Source organism: Dasypus novemcinctus, chromosome 22, assembly GCF_030445035.2.
Source record: "Dasypus novemcinctus isolate mDasNov1 chromosome 22, mDasNov1.1.hap2, whole genome shotgun sequence".
In the NCBI taxonomy this organism is placed as follows: Eukaryota; Metazoa; Chordata; class Mammalia; order Cingulata; family Dasypodidae; genus Dasypus; species Dasypus novemcinctus.
The window spans coordinates 42,881,286-42,900,893 of NC_080694.1; the positions used below are offsets into that span (position 1 = coordinate 42,881,286).

General features: G+C 39.5%; 1 protein-coding gene across 9 annotated transcripts in view; it reads left to right on the forward strand.

Moving 5' to 3' along the window:
- Positions 1-19,608, forward strand: part of GCNT2 (glucosaminyl (N-acetyl) transferase 2 (I blood group)) — a 252,516-nt gene that overhangs the window by 175,339 nt on the left and 57,569 nt on the right. For all 9 annotated transcript variants that reach the window (XM_071210963.1, XM_071210967.1, XM_058285213.2 and 6 more), the window contains one exon: positions 11,762-11,854. In XM_071210963.1, coding sequence (XP_071067064.1) covers positions 11,762-11,854 — 93 coding nt within the window. The remainder of the gene's footprint in view (positions 1-11,761; positions 11,855-19,608) is intronic.

Consider the following 19,608-nt stretch of genomic DNA (forward strand, 5'->3'; position numbering starts at 1 on the left):
GTCTCTTGTTCTCTAGTAGGCTAGCCCGGGTTCCTTCCCTTGGTGGTTTCAAGGTTCTCAAGAGCAAGAAAGGGCAATTCCCAATGAACAAGTGATTTTTAAGTCTCGGCTTGTGTCACATTTGCTAATGTCCCACTGGCCAAAGCAAAAGTCTACCTGGTCAAGCCCAAGCTCAAGAACTACAAAAACAGTAGCTACCTTTTGATGAGAAAACTGCGAAGCTACATACCAAATAAGTACACTGCATATAGCAATGGGAGGAATTTGTGACCATTTTTTGCAATCTGCCATAACAAAGGAAAATAAAAATATCTTTTTTATCAGCAACATCTGATGAAACAAGGGATTAATTGGAATTGTTAACTTTCATTATAAAAGAAATTTAACAAGAGTTAAGAAAAGTTTTAAATAGCTAATTGTCCCCATGGTCATAAAAGGAGCATTACAAATAATGAGGAAAACAACCCAGAAAGCTTCAAAGACTAAAATCATCAACAAACTCAATTCTTAGAGTTAATATTTTAGTAAATTTCTTCCAGTTTTTGTTTTCATATAAAAGCATATATTTTGTCCATGCCGTTAATGATTTTTATAACCTGCTCTCCTCACTTAAAGGTATGTCATGGTTTTCCCATGCCATGAAGAATTCAACAGCATTCCTTTTATATTACAGCAGTTGTAGGTTTACAAAAAAAAATCATGCAGGAAGTTCAGAGTTCCCATATATTGCCTTCCTCACACACATAGTTTTCCCTATTAACATTTTGCATTAGTATGATGCCTTTGTTAAAATTAATGAAACAATATTATTCAAATAACTAAATAACTATAGTCCATAGTTTACATTAAGGTTCACTCTTTGTATTGTACAGTTCTATGGGATTTAAACATTTTTTTATTCTGGTAATGTATATATAACCTAAAATTAATTATTTTAGCCAATTTCAAGTGTACAATCAGTGGTAAATACATTCACAATGTTACACTACCATCCCCCAAATTTCCCATTACCATAACAAAATTTTTCCATCAACCCAAAACAGAAATGCTGTACGAATTAAGCATTAACTCCACATTTCCCAGCCCTGCCAAATGTATTCTAATTTCTGACTATGAATTTGCATATTCTAACTATTTCATATCAGCGAGATCTTATATCTGCCCCTTTATGTCTAGCTTATTTCTCTCAAGATAATGCTTCAAGGTACATCCATGTTCTTGCATGTATCAAAACTTCACTCTTTTTATGGCTGAATATATTCTGTTGTATGCATATGGCAGATTTTGTTGAAGTTTAACCATTCTTCCATTGATGGACTTTGGAGTTGCTTCCACATTTTGGCGATTGTGAATAATGCCACTATGAAAATCAACATCAGTGTGCATATATCTGCTTGAGTCCCTGCTTTCAGTTTTTGTGTTTTTTTTGGTATAGTCCTATTTTATGTTCAACTTTCTGAAGAGCCACCAAACTGTTTTCCACAGTTTGCACTATTTTACATTCCCAAAAACAATGTATGAGGATTCCTATTTTTTCACTAACTTATCAACACTTATTTTCCATTTTTAAATATTTATCATTCTAGTGGTATCTCACTGTGGTTTTGATTTGCATTTCTCTAATGTTGAGCATCTTTTCATGTGTATATTGGCCATTGTATATCTTCTTTGGAGAAATATCCATATAAGTGTTTTGCTCATTTTTAACGTGGGTTGTCTTTTGTTGAGTTGTAAAAGATATTTATATATTCCAGATATTTTCTCCTATTCTTTAGGTTGGGCTTTCACTTTCTTGATAATGGCCTTTGCATAATTTTTCAAAAATTTTGATGAATTCCCATTTATCTGTTTTTTCTTTCGTTGCTTGTACTTTTGCTATAAAGTCTAGGAAAACCATAGTCCAACACAAGATACTGGAGATGTTTCCCTATGTTTTCTTCCAGGAGTTTTAAGGTTTTAGTTCTTGTATTTAGGTCTTTAAATTCATTTTTGTATATGGTGTGAGGTAGGGTCCCACTTTCATTCTTTTGCATTTGGACTTCCAGTTTTTCCAGCATCAGTTTTTGAAGAGAACAGCATAATTTTTAATAGCTCTATAGCCTGCCATTCTTTAATGTACTGTAACTTATTTAGCAAAGGATTGACATTTAGGAGGTCTTATCAGTAATAATTGTAGTTAATTATTTTATTAATAAAATTGATAGTTGATGACTACAGCTTTTACAGCATTTACTAGGTACCAAGGAGTATTCAGAGTGCTTTACATGTATTATGCACTTCATAAGAACTCCATGAAGTGGGGACTATTTTCACTCTAATTTACAGTTAAGGAAACTAAGGAACAGAATGATTAGATTAGGTAAACCATCAATGGTCGCACATTCAGTAATTGGCAGAGCAAGGATCTGAACCCCAGTAGTTCAGAGTCTGCCTTCATAACTACTATATTATATTGCCTTTCCACTTATAATTCACAAATAATTTCTTTAGGACTAATTCCAATAAGATGAACTGCACAGTCCAAGGATATACGCATTTTTAAAGGTTTTGGTACAGTATATCATATTGCTCTTCCAAAATGGCACTAATTTGTACTTCCACTGGCAGTGTTTGAAAGCTCCTTTTCCACCTCCCCTCTCCACCCCTGGGTATTAATTATCATTTTCTAGATCTTTGCCAATTTTGATAAGTATAAAAGAGGTTTTAACTTTGGTTACTTTAGTTCCTAACAAGGTTACGCATAATTTCTAATATTACACATTTGCATATACCAAGATATGAAGAACTGATTGAAAATGGAAGACCAATTCTAGAATTCCCAGAAGAGTTGCCAGAGAATTGGGCTTGTGTGGACAGTGTTGAAAGATGAGGCCTGGAACCCTGGGCTGAAAACTACATGCCTGCAGGGCCAGGCAGAGAGCGTGAATGAGGGAAGGATGCTGGGACCCAGGTGGCAGGAAAGGTCCTGGGCTGCCTACACCTCCAGGAAATTGTCATCAGGGGATCTGAGTTGCAGGTTGGGGCAAGGATACTTGATGACAATTTAAAACAAAGCAATAATATTTCCAAGTCAAGGTCTTGAAAGAGAAATTAAGCTCTAAGTTAGCCCTAGGGGAGCAAAAGCAGAAATGTAAAACGGGAATGGAGGAAGGAGTCAGAATCTAAGCAAAGGGTGCAACAGGGCCAGCAGGTGAGGCCTAGGATGATCCCAGGTGTGATGTGCACTTTCATTTGTTAGAGGGTGGGTGACTGGTGGGCTTGGAGAAACATACAAGGTGTGCCCACCAGGATATCCCCTAGGCCCCAAATAGGAGGACAACAGGATCAATACTGATGCTAGGAAGTGCCATTGTGTGTTCTTGCCAATGAAGTGGGAGAGACTAAAGGTAGACCAGTTGGCTGGCCATTCTCCTTGATGAAAGATGCTGAGTGCTGGAGCTAAGGCACAGAAGAGGGGAGGGAGAAGGGGATGGGTTTGAGCAACGCTGTTATAAATCAGATAAAGCTTGAAGAACTGCTGGTAGGTTGGAAATCAGCTGGGGACTCCTGTCCTGCATAAAACATCAGTCATAGCTGGAAGAGATTGAGTAGAGAATTCAGTTAACTGTGAGTGGAAGGATTTCGAGGAGTGCTGTGGTTTCGTGGAGGGTCAAGGGAAAGGTTGTCAGACTACAGCTGGGGAGTTGTGAAGCTAGTGGCCCCACCACCACAGGAGTTCATGCCTAATTGAAGGAGTGTTTGACAAGAACCAGGGGAGATAACCAGCCAAAGAGAAGCGTAGGCAGAGGGCCCAGGGATCAAGGTCAGGTGTAGGTGAGGAATTTAGGGAAATCTGAACTGCTTTGAACCAAGGATTGCCCACATTTTAAAGTCCACTAAGACCGTCCAAGAAAGTCTCTTGAGTGAAGGAGTTTGGGCAGCTACTAAAAATATCTAATAGATATGAATCTTGGATACTCTACGCTGAAAGCTCCAGTGAACATCTTGTCTATGACTTTACCCCCAGCATCTATTCTAGAACACAGGAGGCTTGCAAGAAACTATAAATGAATAATTATTTTGAAACAAAGCCAACAAGTTATTTAGCACATCTGTCCTCCTGGGCAGCTCACTTAAACTTCCTAAGCTCTTATTTACACAGCTTGGCAATGAGGGGCAAATATTCAGTTCTATCTGGTTTCTTCTTCCTTTCCTTATTCCATCTTTTCCTTTTCAATCAAGGAAGAGTCAATTTGTTGGCGTTTATTAGAGGTGAAGGTGGAGGTGCCATTTCAAGGTTGCTATGCTATCTCAGAGAGTAGAGAACTCTCGAAAACAGACGCATGAAACAAGAGAGCTCTTTTAGTAAGTTTTGAGTGGTAAAAGTCCTGTGTGTGGGAGGAGTGTGATTCAAGCAGATGAGCTCCTGTTTCCCACATGGGAGATCCCGCGTTCGGTCCCCAGGGCCTCCTAAAACAAAAAACAACAAGCAAACAAACAGAAAAACCAACTCAGGGGAGCCAATGTGGCTCAGTGGTTGAGTGCTGGCTTCCTGTATACAAGGTCCCAGGTTCAATCCCAGGCCCCAGTACCTCAGAAAAAAAAAGGTCCTATGTGAGTAATGAAACAATGGTAGGCAATAATCAAATGATGTCTAAAACTGACCCAAACTAACAATCAGAAAAAGAGGCTACAAACTATTTAATGCCACATTACCCTGTATCTAGGTAATTTTTAACTTTTTATTATGAACGAAGCTGGCAATGAACGTTTTGTGTATAACTTTTTTCCTTCTGAATTATATTCCTAGGATATTCACAATCCTAGGATTATTGAACCAATGAAGCCCACAAGACTCTGATGTATGTAAACTTTTAAAAAATATATAAAATAATATAATAATATTAAAGAAAGCATTATAAAGAAGAGACATACCTTCTTCCAGTCTCCTCTCATATGCAAATATTTGTACCTTTTAAAAAATAATGTACAATTTCATTCTGCTCTTTTACTTCAAATCAGTATTTTTCAACCAGGGGTGATTTTGCCCCTGGGGACATTTGGCAAATGTCTGCAAACAGTGTTGGTTGTTGCATTTGGTATTGAATGGGCAGGGGCTGGAGATGCTGCTAAACCTCTCGCAATGCACAGGACAGCCGCCCACCACAAAGAATCATCCGGCCCAGATGTGGTCAGTGTGGCACAGCTGAGAAACTCTGCTTTAAATGATAGTAAAAAAGTACTGTCTTCCATAACTACACAGCACCCAAGGTAGAGGGATTCTTTTTTTTATTTTAAAGATTTATTTTTTTATTTCTCCCCCCTCCCCCCCACCACCCATTGTCTGCTCTCTGTGTCCATCCACTGTGTGTTCTTCTGTGTCTGCTTGCATTCTTGTCAGCGGCACTGGGAATCTGTGTCTCTTTTCAGTTGTGTCATCTTGCTGCGTCAGCTCTCCACATGTGTGGCGCCATTCCTAGGCAGGCTGCGCTTTTTTGCGCTGGGCGGCTCTCCTTACGGGGCACAGTCCTTGTGCATGGGACTCCCCTGTGTGGGGACACCCCTGCATGGCAGGGCACTCCTTGCACGCGGCAGCACTGCACATGGGCCAGCTCCACACGGGTCAGGAGGCCGTGGGTTTGAACCCTGGACCTCCCATATGGTAGGTGGGCACTGTATCAGTTGAGCCAAATCCTCTTCCCGAGGGATTCTTTTTTTAAACCATTCATTGAGTAGTCTCATGTGCCAGGCGCTATGCTAACAAAACCCTGCAAAAAGGCTACAGTCTTAGAGGACTAAGTAATTCTTTAAGGTCAGACAGCAAATAAGACAGAGGCAGGGATTTGAACTCCTGTCTATCAGATTTCAAAGTCTTGGCTATTAATCATTATGTATAAAGAATGTCATAATAAACATCTTCATATCCAGATTTTCACAGTTCTAAAACTTGTTTCTTTAGCTTATTTTGAAGGTGTTGATTTAAAGGGTGAAAAGGAATTGGTAGGGGAGCGGATGTAGCTCAAGTGGTTGAGCAGCTGCTTCCCATGCACAAAATCCCAGGTTCTATCCCCAGCTACCTTCTAAAAAAATTTTTTTTTACATAAAAATTTTAAAAAGGACTTGGTAGTTATTGTGGCTTTTCCTACATCTTTCCAACTGATTCGTCAGAGTTGTGCCAATTTACAGTGCCCCATTAAGTTGTGAGAAACCCTTTTTAATACTCATCAACGTTGACTATTTGACTTAAAAACAAAATTCTTTAACAATTGAAAAAGTATATATCTGAGTTTAAATAATAAACAAATACTGGAATTTGTTACCATATATAATCTCATGTGAGAACAACAGGGTAAAAGTCAGGTCACTTAAGTTTGCATTTCAGAGAGTCATATTCATTTATTCAACAAACATAGTTACTTGACTCCTATAATTAAGGCAGAGTCCCAACAAAAACATTCCTGGTTACTCCGTAAACTTTATCTCAAATATTTTGTTTATGTAGGCCTATGAAGAGCAAATGAGAGAACTGAATTTTATAGCTTAGAATGTTTTCTCTGATAATATTAGTGTCTTCTTTTTGACTCATCCTAGAAATAATTGAAAACATGACCTTCCTAGGATACTTGAGAATTGGTAATAGACCCACACCCACACAGCCCATACTCTACCCTCCTAAAATCCTGGCTAATAATATATACGTGAGATCCCAGGTAATAGAATCATCTATTCAAATAGTAGTATCCCATTAGTGTGTTTGGTCAGAATTTTTAAGATTAGAGTATAACAGAAAATAAGTGCATTGCATGTGGTAAGCCTAAGTGTTAGTTTATATATTTATATATGTGTGTATGTGTATATATTTGAATGAGTGTATATGTAATACATATATGTAAAATTATTCTGTGGGTTGCAGTAAAAAAGATGTAAAGCCACTGATCTAATCCACCTATTTCATTTGAAAGGTGAGGCTCTGAGAAGTTAAATGGCGCCCAAAGATGCACAGGACGTTAATGGCAAAGGTGGCATTTTAAGAACTAAATTCCCTAGTCCCTAGGCCAGTGTCTTCTCCATCAGGAGCAGTGGCCCATCCACTGAGCAGTGGTCAGTCTCTGGGAGCAAAATCAGAAATAGAGGTAGACTTTTAAGGAACAGAATTGAGGATAGAGCAGAGAGACATAAATAGAATATTATTATTAATAATACTGTTATTAGCAGCCTGGGTTCTAGGAGGGTAGATAAGCATTATATGGGCATGAGTCTCCCTTCAGTTCTCCAGGCTTTTAGAGAATACTTGTAGGGCACTTGGTTGATAGCAGAAGTGATGGGTCCATAGCTTTGGCGTCTTTGTGTATCTTTTTTTTTTTTTTTAAGATTTTTTAAATATATTTAATTCCCCCCCTCCCCCGGTTGTCTGTTCTCTGTGTCTATTTGCTGACAACAGGAAGTGTGGGCGGTGCCATTCCTGGGCAGGCTGCACTTTCTTTCGCACTGGGTGACTCTCCTTATGGGCGCACTCCTTGTGCGTGGGGCTCCCCTACGCGGGGGACACCCTTGCGTGGCAGGGCACTCCTTGCGCGCATCAGCGCTGCGCATGGGCCAGCTGCACACGGGTCAAGGAGGCCCGGGGTTGGAACCGCGGACCCCCCATGTGGTAGGCGGACGCCCTAACCGCTGGGCCAAGCCCGTTTCCCTTTGTGTGTCTTTTAACCCAAGCTTAAATTGCTTACTGAGCAACGAGCACACTGTGTATTTAGGCTCTTCATTCTTTTGCTTGTCATTATCTCCTCAAAGGACTGACTAGTGATGCTGACCAAGCATCTGAAAGGAGCAGTTCAGGAAGTCTTATTTGCCCTCGAGGCCACTTGTGCTGGGCAGGACTGATGTGGAGAACCGATGGTTGTCAACCCCATAGGCAATTCCTCTAGAACAAACTGATATATAGAGGTTGGCCTTGGCTAAGAGGGTAGAAGAAACGCTTTTTGATGCTGAGAAGTAGGACATTATTACACATTCAATGACTGATCTCTTGGGAAACCAAGGTAGCACCCAGGCCTGCCCCAGCTAAGCGGCCGTCACTCTCAGCACAAAAGCCTGGGGTGCTGGGGCTCCCCTAGCGTGCCGCATGCACCCATCCCTTTAACGATTACGGGGCATCTCCTGTGGTTCAGGTGCTGTGAATCGGGGGCACCCTGAGGGCTGCCCTCTGCTCACTGTGCTTTCCCCACAGCAAGGGGGTTGATGCCTTCAAGGAGATGATCTGAAAGGCCCGGGGAAATGCATGTGCTTCTTGGAATGGGGACAAGTTCCTTAAATCAGCCAAAGGACATGAAGGCAGTGAGACGAGAAGTAAGAGAGACTCATATGGGAAGGACTTCAAGAAGAGGAGAAGGAAAGCAGCGGCTGGAGCTGCCAGGGCTGGCCGTGCCCTCGTCCCAGTGCTGCTTATTAGCTCAGAGCTTCTCCAACTTGATTGTGCATGGAATCCCTCAGGGATCTTGTGATAATGCAGATTCTGGGGCAGGAGGGCCGGGTGGGGCCCGAGAGCATGTGTTTCTACCTTCTCTGCTGACACCGATATTCCCAGACCAAGAACCACATCTGAAGAGCAAAAGTCTATTATGCCCCAGTATCTCGGTGCCTCTGGATTGCTTTCAATAAAACACAAAGTAGAATTCAACTTTGTCTATGTTTGTTCTTCTCCCCATTATTGCTTTTAAATGTAATTTTTTAATGCACAAGCACGAATAATATCTAAACATTGACCCACGTGAGACCCCTCATCAAACAGGATGTGTAGAAGCTGAAGTTTGAAATTTCATTCGCAAAAGCTTAATTGGTCTATGTGTTTATTTTCAAAGCATGGGGCCATTAATTATAAATGGCAGGAGTCTTCTCTCTAGAATAATGAAATGTATTTCTGAGTAAGAATAGTTTGTGATGATCAATATGAATTGGAATGAAAGAGGAGGAAATCTGTTTTTAAAATGCAATTACCTAAAAGAGGTTAAAGAACTCAGAATTTGTTCAGTCTTTTCTTATATACTTATTTAATTGAAATAGTCTCATAAAAATTGCATACATCGTCTAACCTTGTTGATGTAAGCAAATATACCACATCATTTCTTTGCTTTCCATTCTCCCAACTACTCTCCAGCTTAACCACGGTTAAGTTTTACCTGAAATTCTTTTAAAATGTGTTAGGAACAAAACACAAGTTTCTTTTTGTATAGAGAAGCACAAAAATAATTTTAAAGTATTAAAATGAAATGAAAGCAATAGTTATTTAATAAATAGTTCTTGAATGTTCTTAACATTTACGCAAAATTTTCTTGGCAGCAAGAAAAGAAGACTGTTACTCTACAGAGAGCCCATGATGCTATTCACAAAAGAAGCTCTGGCAAAGTTTATTTTTGGTTGGGAGGCCTTGGTACAATTTTTTTTTTTTGGTACTGGGACCAGGGATTAAACCTAGGGTGCTGTTTGTGGGAATCTGGCACTCAACCACTGAGCCGCACTGGCTCCCCTGAGTTAGTATTTTTCATTTGTTTTGTTTTGTTTGTTTGTTTGTTGTTTTAGGAGTCACGGGGAACCAAGCCCAGGACTTCCCATGTGGGAAGCAGGCGTTCAACTACTAGAGCCACATCAGCTCCCCGGTACAATTCTTGACTTAGATCATCACTTAATTATCATGTGACATTAGGGCGAAAGAACAGAGCTTTTTCCTTTGAAGTGCATAGGTTTTTATTAACGTTTTTAAGAAGAAAAATTACTTTGAATGCTTCACCCAGTTAAACTTTTAAAATATTGGTCTTCTCTAATTTTTTTCTTATAAAAAATATCATCGTCTTAGGTCATTTTTTATTAGTCTGTGTATGAATTTACTATCTGCTGCCGTCACAAAATACCAAAAACTTGGCAGCTTAAACAACACAAATGCATTATCATACAGAAATCTGACCCAGATCTCACTGGGCTAAAATCAAGATGTGGGCTGTGCTCCCTCCTGCAGGCTCCGGGTAAGATCTGTTTCCTTGCCTTTACCAGCTTCTAAGGCTGCCTGAGTTCACAGCCCCTTTCCTTCATCTTCAAATCACAGCAGTGGGTTGAGTCCTTCTCACATCACATCACTCTGACCTCCCCTTCTGCCTCTCTCTTCCACTTTTAAGGATACTTGCAGTGACATTGGGTCCCCAGATATTCCAGAATAAGCTCTATCTTAAGGCCAGCTAATTAGCAACCTGAATTCTCTTTTGCCGGGTAATATAACATAGTCACAGCCTCCAGGAATTAGGATTTACACGTCTTTGGGGTGGGGACTGCACTAGTCTACCAACCACAGTCCATCTTATCAATATTTAAAAAGAACCTTCTAAGAAAAGTTTGTTGTACATAGATATCATTTGCATAGTGTCATTACATCAAAATTGGGTATACTGCTCACTGATTTTTTTTAAATGCTGCAGCTATTAGGAAGCAAATATTCTTTTATTTGCATTTAAGTTGATTCCCATGTATCTTTTTCCAGTAGTGATTTTTTACATTATTATCTTGGGATATAACTACCCTCTCTGATTTAATGGGATCTTAAATCGTTGTGGCCTGTTTAGAAATTGAGATGGAGAGGGCTATGTGAGATCGCTTACTACCACAGTGATTCTCAAGCAAGGTGATTTTGCCCACCCAGTCCCCCATCCTCACCCTTGCCAGGAGCATTTGGCAGCATACAAAGACAGTTTTGATGGTCACAACTGGTTTGGGGGGTTGTTGTTACTGGCACCTGAAGGGTAGAGGCTGGCAGTGCAGCTAAATATCCTACAGTGCACAGGATATCTCCCCACGAAGAAGAATTATCAGCCTAAAGTGTCAATAGTGTTGAAGTTGAGGAACCCTGGCTTCTCAGGATAGTAACCTAAAGGTTACTGGGTTTTTTTTTTTCTAATTTAAGGCTAACTCTAAGTTTCAAAGGTTAATTAGGTAATGGGTCAGCAAGTGAAATTGTGGTCAAAAGAACAACTAGAAGAAACAGAGAAGTTGGGTGGGCCATTGTGCACCCGTCTTCCCAGGAAAAACTCAAAGCTCAAGAACTTCGCATTGTCTTTAACTCTTTATCCCCAGTGCCCAGCGCCAGGATTGACATTCTCAGATGCTCAATACGTCTTTAAACAAAAAGGATAGGATATTAATGGATTAGTTTAGGAGCTCCATGTGGAGTGAAGGAACTGTTTTCCTTTGCTATACACGATGTTGCAACATGATATAAGAGAAACCACAGAATCAATCTCTTCCTCTCCCTTTCCCTCTCCCTCTCCCACCTCCCCCTCTCCCTCAGTACCAAGGACATAAATAGTTGAGGTTGCCCATTTCCTGAGTTCTCACTTAACTATAGAAGTCATAGGATACTAGAGGTGTGCACCTATTTCTTAGCATCCTTGAAAGTCCTAGAAATTTTTAATAATAGGCCAATAGGTTGTAGATCAGAAATCCCAACATTCTCATCTGTATTATGGTTTTACACTGTGGTATTTCTGAAGCTTTATTTTTACAGGCTTGAGCACATGCTATGAAAGAGTCAGATCAGTAGATTCCTTTTACTCATGGCAAGTCTAGGTCCATAGTCATCAAATATTCACATCTCAAACCTTGGGAGTATTACCTGTGATGAAAACTCTGATGTGAAAGATAACATCCCAAAAGAAAATAAGCACGGCTTGGGGCCTTAATAAATCAAGTTGATGTTCTTCTCTCTCGGTTCTCATGTCTCCTTTTCTTATCACCATTGCAGATGTCCCTGGCTCCATGCCAAACGCATCCTGGACCGGAAACCTCAGAGCTATAAAGTGGATGGACATGGAAGACAAGCACGGAGGCTGCCACGGTCAGGCATTCATTTCATGCTTTTAGGCCATTCTGCTTTTGTCAGCGTTAGGATGAAAGTAGTTGTGGAATACGGGGGTTGTTCTCATGAAGGCAGAGCTGCTTGTATATTTAGAACAATCTGTCAGTTTTTCAATAGAGAAGCCTGAGGCTTCAAGACACAGTCCTTGAAGTCTTTGAAAATTAAATTTAAACATCCCACAGGCATTCTCCAACTTAAAAATTTCCTATGGAGATGGACAGTTATAATGGTACTTTCTTCTTGTGGGTTTCAGCTTTCTTCATTTCTTGCTCTTTCCGTTGGGGAGGAAAGTGGTAAGGATAAGAAGTGAGGTGATGGTCTCACGGCAGAGCACGTTGAACTCCCATCTGTCATGTCAGCTTCATTCTAGGCAGTTTGGAGAGCTGTAGGTGATGGCCATCTACCAAGAGAGGTTTCACTCCCAAATGGATAAGACCTAGAAACCCTAAGTGGTTTTCATTTTTGAGGACCTTTATGAAGAAGGATTTTTATGGTTTGGGTATACATTCCATTCAGAATATTGCCTGGTACGTAGTGGACATGGACAATTTATTCACTGAATGGACGAATAAGTGTGTGAGTGAATGAGTGAATATGGAGGGTTAGTCTTTTCTCCCATGATAACAAGACTTTACCTCCACTTTTCCTCTCAGTCTATGGCTTCACGCATTAGTCCATTTTATCTGCAACTAATACTTCAGGTGAAAAGCTCAGCATTGCTGCTTCTCTACCAGACTGCATTGTGTCCAGCCTCCTTATCCCCACCGCCCCCCCCACACTCTCTTTCTCGATAGTTTCTTACCACTGTGGAGAGCAGCAGCCTCATGTCACTGTACAAAAATTCCAGTCTATTCTCAAGCATAGTCATATCTTTACTTTACTCAGCTCACATTTCTTCAGATGACAGTGCATGTCATTTGCCTGCATTCCCATCTTGGCCTATCACCCTAGTGGAAGGAGAAGGATGGAAAGGAGGTTCATTTTGCTCTTTGCTCTCCTGGGTTGTCTTTAGAAAATTCCACCACCACTGTCAGTCAGGTTCCTGATATTTGGAATGTGTTGTCTTAACTAGATCTTTCCATCAACCTCTAGACAATCTCATCCTCTGATTCGCTTTTCCATCTCCTCTCCAGCTATAAAACTTGAGGACTTCAACATTATCCACAACTTTTTATTACCTTAAACAGACACTCTGCACCAATTAAGCAATAATATCCCCCCATTCCCTTCACCCACTAGACTGTAATCTACTTTCTATCCCTATGAACTTAGTTATTCTAGGTATTTCCAGTAAGTAAGATCATAACTGTAGTTGTCCTCTTGTGTCTGGCTTATTTCCCTCAACATAATGCCCATGTTATTGCATGTATCAGAACTTCATTCCTTTTTATGGAGGAATAATAGTCCATTGACTACCACAATTTATCCATTCACCTGGTAATAAGCATTTGGGTTGTTTCCACCTTTTGGCTATTGTGAATAATGCTGCTTTGAACATTTGTGTCCAAATACGTTTTCAAGTCCCTAATTTCAATTCTTTTGGGTATACCTAGAGTGGAATTGTCAGGTCATATGATAATTCTACACTTAACTCTCTGAGGAACTGCCAAATTGTCTTCCACAAAACCTGCACCAATTCATATTCCCACAGACAATGTACAAGGATTCCTGTTCCACTGCATCTTCACCAATACTTGTTTTCCTCTTTTCTTTTTTTATTAATAGCCATTCTATGAAATGGTATCTTGTTGTGGTTTTGGTTTGCATTTCCCTAATGGCTAGTGATGCTGAGCATATTTTCACGCACTTATTGGTCATTTATGTAACTTCTTTGGATAAGTGTCTATTCAAGACTTTTGCCCATTTTATTAATTGGATTGATTGTCTCCTTTGAAGAATCCTTTGTCCATTTTTTACTTGAGTTTTCTTTTGGTTGAAGCTTTGGAGGAGTTCTTTATATATTCTGGGTATTGAACCTTTACCAGGTATATGGATAGCAATTATTTCTCCACTTCTGTTGGTTGTCATCTCACTTTCTTGATAATGTCCTTTGCACAAAAGTTTTTTATTTTGACAAAGTCCATTTTATCTATTTTTTCTTTTGTTGCTTATGGTTTTTCTGTCATATCTAAAAAATCACTGCCCAATCTAAGGTTATAAATGATTCCCCCCCATATGTTTTATTCTAAGAGTTTAATGGTTTTAGCTCTATTGTGTAGATCCTTTATCCATTTGGAGTTAATTTTTGTATATGGTGTGAGGTAAGGATCCAACTGTGATTTTTTTCCCCCTTCATTCCATTAATGCGGTATAAAACATTATTGATTTTATTATGTTGAACCACTCTTGAATGCTTGGGTGAAATCTCATCTTGCAATGGTGTATAATCCTTTTAATATGCTATTGGATTCAATTTACTGGTATTTTGTTGAGGATTTTTACATCTGTATCCATGAGGAAAATGGTAGTTTTCTTTCTTGTATTTTTATTGGGCTTTCATGAGTTGGAAAGAATTCCTTCCTTTTCAATTTTTTGGAAGCTTTTGAGAAGGACTGGTGCTGATTCTTCTTTGATAGAATTCACTAGTAAAACTGTCTGGTTTGGGGCTTTTCTTTGTTGGGAGGTTTTGAATATTGAGTCAATACCTTTGCTGTTGTAGGTGTGTTGAGATCGCCTTGAGTCCTTTGTATGTTTCTAGGAATTTGTCCATTTTCTCTAGATTATCTAATTTATTGGCATACAACTGTTCAATGTAGTCTTTTATTATCCTTTAATTTCTGCAAGATAATTAGTAATGTCCCACTTTTATGCTGGATTTTAGTTATTTGCATTTTCTTTTTTTTCTTTGTCAGTCTAGCTAAGGTTTGTTGATTTTATTGATCTTTTCAGAGAACCAACTTTTGGTTTCATTTCTACCCTCTATTGCCTTTCTATTCTCTGATTACATTTATTTCCACTCTAATCTTTATTATTTCCTTCCTTCCAACTTTTGGTTTGCTCCTTTTTCTAGTTTCTCTAGATGTGAAGTTAGGTTACTGATTTGAGCTCTTCCTTCTTTTTAATGTATGCATTATAGCTATAAATTTCCCTCTGAGCACTACCTTTGTTGCATCCCATTGATTTGCTATGTTGTATTTTCCTTGTCATTCATCTCTAAGAATTTTCTAATATCCCTTGTGATTTCTTCTTTGATCCACTGGTTAAGAGTCTATTGTTTAAATTCCACACTTGTGAATTTTCTAGTTTTCCTTGTGTTATTAACTTACAGTTTCATTCTATTGTGGCTAGAAAACATACATTTTATAAAATCAATATTTTTACATTTATTTAGACTTGTTTTGTGGCTTAACATGTCATCTATCCTGGAGAATGATCCATGTGTATTTGAGAAGAATTTGTATTCTCTTTTGTTGGGTAGAATGTTCTCTCTATGTCTTTTAGATCTAGTTTGTTTGTAGTATTGTTTAAGTACTCTCTTTCCTTATTGACCTTACGTCTAGATGTTCTATTCATTTTTGAAAGTGATTGTAGAACTGTCTCTTTCTCTCTTCAGTTTTAGCAATGCTTGCTTCATATATTTCAGGCCTCTGTGACAAGGTGCACATATGTTTATATTTGTTATGCTTTCTTGATGTGGATTGACCCTTTTATTAATATATAGTGTTTCCTTCTTTGTTTCTTGTAGCAAATTTTGACTTGAATTCTGATTTGCCTGATATTATTATAGCCACCAACTCTCTTTTACTTACTATTTACGTGGAATATTTTCTCTATACTTTTTATATTCAACATATATATGTTTTTGGGTCTAAGGGAGTCTTTTGTAAACAACATATAGTTGGATCATGGTTTTATTTCCATCCTTCCATATGCTTTTTGTTTTTTGTTTTTTTTTGATTGGAGACTTTAATCCATTAACATAGTAACAACTAATAAGGCAGAACTTACTTCAGCCATTTTGTCATTTATTTCTTATACATCTTATACCTTTTTTGTCCTTCATTTCTTCCATTCTTGCCTTTTTTTGTGTGTATAGTTGATCTTTTGTAATGAAACAGTTTGATCCCCTTCTCACTTTTATTTCTATCAATATTTAGCTATTTCTTGTGGTCACCATGGGCTTAAATTTAACATCCTAAATTTATAATATAATTTGAGTTGATAAGAATTTAACTTCAACAGCATACACAGTCTCAACTCCTGTATTAGTCAGCCAAAGAGATGCTGATGCAAAATACCAGAAATTGGTTGGTTTTTATAAAGGGTATGTATTTGGGGTAGGAGCTTATAGATACCAGGCCATAAAGCATAAGTTACTTCCCTCGTCAAAGTCTATTTGGAGCAAGATGGCTGCCAACATCTGTGAGGGTTCAGGCTTCCTGGGTTCCTATGTTCCCGGGGCTTGCTTTACTCTGGCTTCAAGGCTCCTTCCTTCCTGGGGCTGGCTTCTCTTTCTTGTGCAGGCTGACTTCCCAGGGCTCCAGTTTAAGTCTTCAGCATCAAACTCCAAAATCAAAACTCCAACATTAAAAGCCCTCAATTCTGTTCTTCACCATGCTTTTTATTTGTGAGTCCCCACCCACCAAGGAGTGGAGACCCAATGCCCTAATCATAACTCAATCATGCCCAGGTACAGATCAGATTACAAGCATAATCTAATATTTCTTTTTGGAATTTATCAATTATATCAAACTGCTACACTCCACCCTCTGAATTCCAAAAAGTCATTATAATATTCAAAAAAAGCCTTAAAACAGTTACAATGCAAGTACACACATCATAATCAATTTAAAGGAATACAGTTTGTCTTGGGGCAAAACCCTGACTGCTATAGACCTCTGAAACTTACGAAACAATTCATCTGCTTCCAATACAAATGGGCAGACATAGGATAAACATTTTCATTACAATAAGGAGAAATTGGAAGGGAAACATGAGTCATGGGTCCTCTACAGTTCAGTAAACCTGCAGGGCATCCTCCATTCGATTTCAGTCTGAGAGTCATTCTTAAGTGATAGTTTCTTCTCCTTGGGGCCTTATGGGAAACCACCCTTTCCACATGCTTGCCCAAAGGCCATTTTTCTTGGTTCCACCCTCATCAAGCATCTGGGTTTCAACCAAGCTCCAGACCTCTCCCTCCAAAAGTGTTGGGGTGATTGCCACACCTCACCCAATCTTTGGATTAGAGTCTTAACTCCCCTAGTACAGTGACATGAAGACAACATTCCCCCTAACCTTTGGCAAACAGGCTCAACCCTTTCAGAGCAACGAGTTGACCACCTGGCCTTCCCTAACTTTTGGGGACAAGTCCACCCCTCTCAGACATGTGGGGTGCTGACCTTAACTGCCCTAATCCTTGGGATCTGTGAGTCCACACCCACTAAGGGGTGGTGCACTCAACACCCTAATCATAACTCAATCATGCCAGGTACAGATCAAATTACAAGCATAATCCAATATTTCTTTTTGGAATTCATCAATTATATCAAACTGCTACAACTCCTATAACCCTTCTGTCCTTCCTTTATGTTTTTCTTTTCACAAATTATTTCTTCATATCCTATGTGCCAATAACATAGAAATAATGGTTTCATATACATATGTATTTTAGATACTTTGTAAGGTATAAAAAGTAGAGTTGCATACTGAGAATGCAATCACACAGGCATCTGTATTTACTCACGTAGTTATCTTTATTGAAGATCTTTATTTCTTCATTCAGCTCTGAGCTACCGTCTTGTGTTCTTTGCTTTCAACCTGAAGAACTCCCTTAAATATTTCTTGTAGGGAAGAGCTTGTGGTGATGAAATCCTTCAGCTTTTGTTTTCTGGTCACATATTAATCTCTCCCTCGTTTATTTTTTTTTTAAGATTTATTTTATGTATTCCCCCCCCCCCGCCCCCCCCCGTCGTCTGCTCTATGTCCATTTGCTATGTGTTCCTCTGCGTCCGCTTGTATTATCAGGCGGCACTGGGAAACTGCGTCTCTTTTTTTGTTGTGTCATCTTGCTGCATCAGTTCTCCCATGTGTAGCGCCACTCCTGGTCAGGCTGCACTTTTTTTATTTTTCAAGTGGGGCAGCTCTCCTTGTGGGGTGCACTTCTTACATGTGAGGCTCCCCTATGTGGGGGACACCCCTGCATGCCATGGCACTCCTTGTGTGTGGCAGCACTGTGCATGGGCCAGCTCACCACATGGGTCAGGAGGCCCTGGGTATAGAACCCTGGACCCTCCATATGGTAGGCAGATATTCTATCAGTTGAATCATGTCTGCTTCCCTCTCCCTCATTTTTGAAGGACACTTTTACCATACATAAAATTCATGGCTGGCAACTTTTTTTCCATTGGCTTTTTTTTTTTTTAAGATTTATTTTATTTCTCTCCCCTTCCCACCCCCCCCCCCCCCAGGTGTCTGTTCTCTGTGTCTATTTGCTGCGCGTTTGTTTTTGTCTGCTTCTGTTGTTGTCAGCGGTATGGGAATCTATATTTCTTTTTGTTGTGTCATCTAGTTATGTCAGCTCTGTGTGTGTGTGGCGCCATTCCTGGGCAGGCTGCACTTTCTTTCGTGCTGGGTGGCTCTCCTTACGGGGTGCACTCCTTGCATGTGGGGCTCCCCTACGTGGGGAGGCACCCCTGCATGGCAGGGTACTCCTTGCACACATCAGTACTGCGCATGGGCCAGCTCCACATGTGTCAAGGAGATCTGGGGATTGAACTGCGGACCTCCCATGTGGTAGATGGATGCCCTATCTACTGGGCCAAGTCCACTTCCCTCCATTGGCTTTTAAATAATGTCCCACTGGCTTCTTGCTTCCATGGTTTCTGGTGGAAAATCCATATTTAATCTTATTAAGGATTCTTTGCATGTGACAAGTCACTTCTTTCTTGCTGTTTTTAGGATTTTCTCTTTGTGTTTGGCCTTCAACAGCTATTTCAATGGATCTCCTTGACTCTATCCTGTTGGAGTTTGTTGGGCTTCTTGGATGTGTGTATTCATGTATTTTATCAAATTTGAGAAGTTTTTGGCCATTATTTCTTCAAATATTATTTCTACACCTTTCTTTCTCTTCTACTTCTAGAACAACCTACTGCATATATTATTACCCTTTATGTTGTTCCACAGGTTGCTTATGCTCTGCTCATTTTTTTCATTCTTTTTTTCTTCCTATTCTTCACACCAATAACTTTAGTTGTTCTGTCTTCTAGTTCATGATTCTTCTTCCTATTCAAATCTGTTGTCATACACCTCTGGTGTATTTTTAAATCTGTTATTGTATTTTTCATTCCCAGAGTTTGTTTGGTTCCTCTTTGAAATACATAATTTCTCCTTTTGTTCATCATCTTATTTTTTTCAGTTCTTTGTTCATGGTTTCCTTTGGCTCATTGAACCTATTCAGGAGAGTTGACTTAGTGTCTCTGATTAATTGCTCCAATGTCTGTGCTTCCTCTGTTTTATTTTGTGCCTTTGAATGAGCCTTCTCTTTCTATTTCTTTGTATGTCTTGTGACCTTTCAAGTGCTGATTCTGGAAGCTAGATTCCCCCACTTCCCCCAGAGTTTTATTGTAGATTGGCCCTATATTGAGGTTCTTGTTCAACACTTAACCCCCATTTTTTTTGCTGAGCCTGCAGATCGAGGCCTGTGGTAAACAGGTTCTTCTGAGCATGCATCTTGTCCTGGGCATGTACAATAGTTTTCAAGACTTCCCCAGAGTCTGAGACTCTTTTTCCCTCAA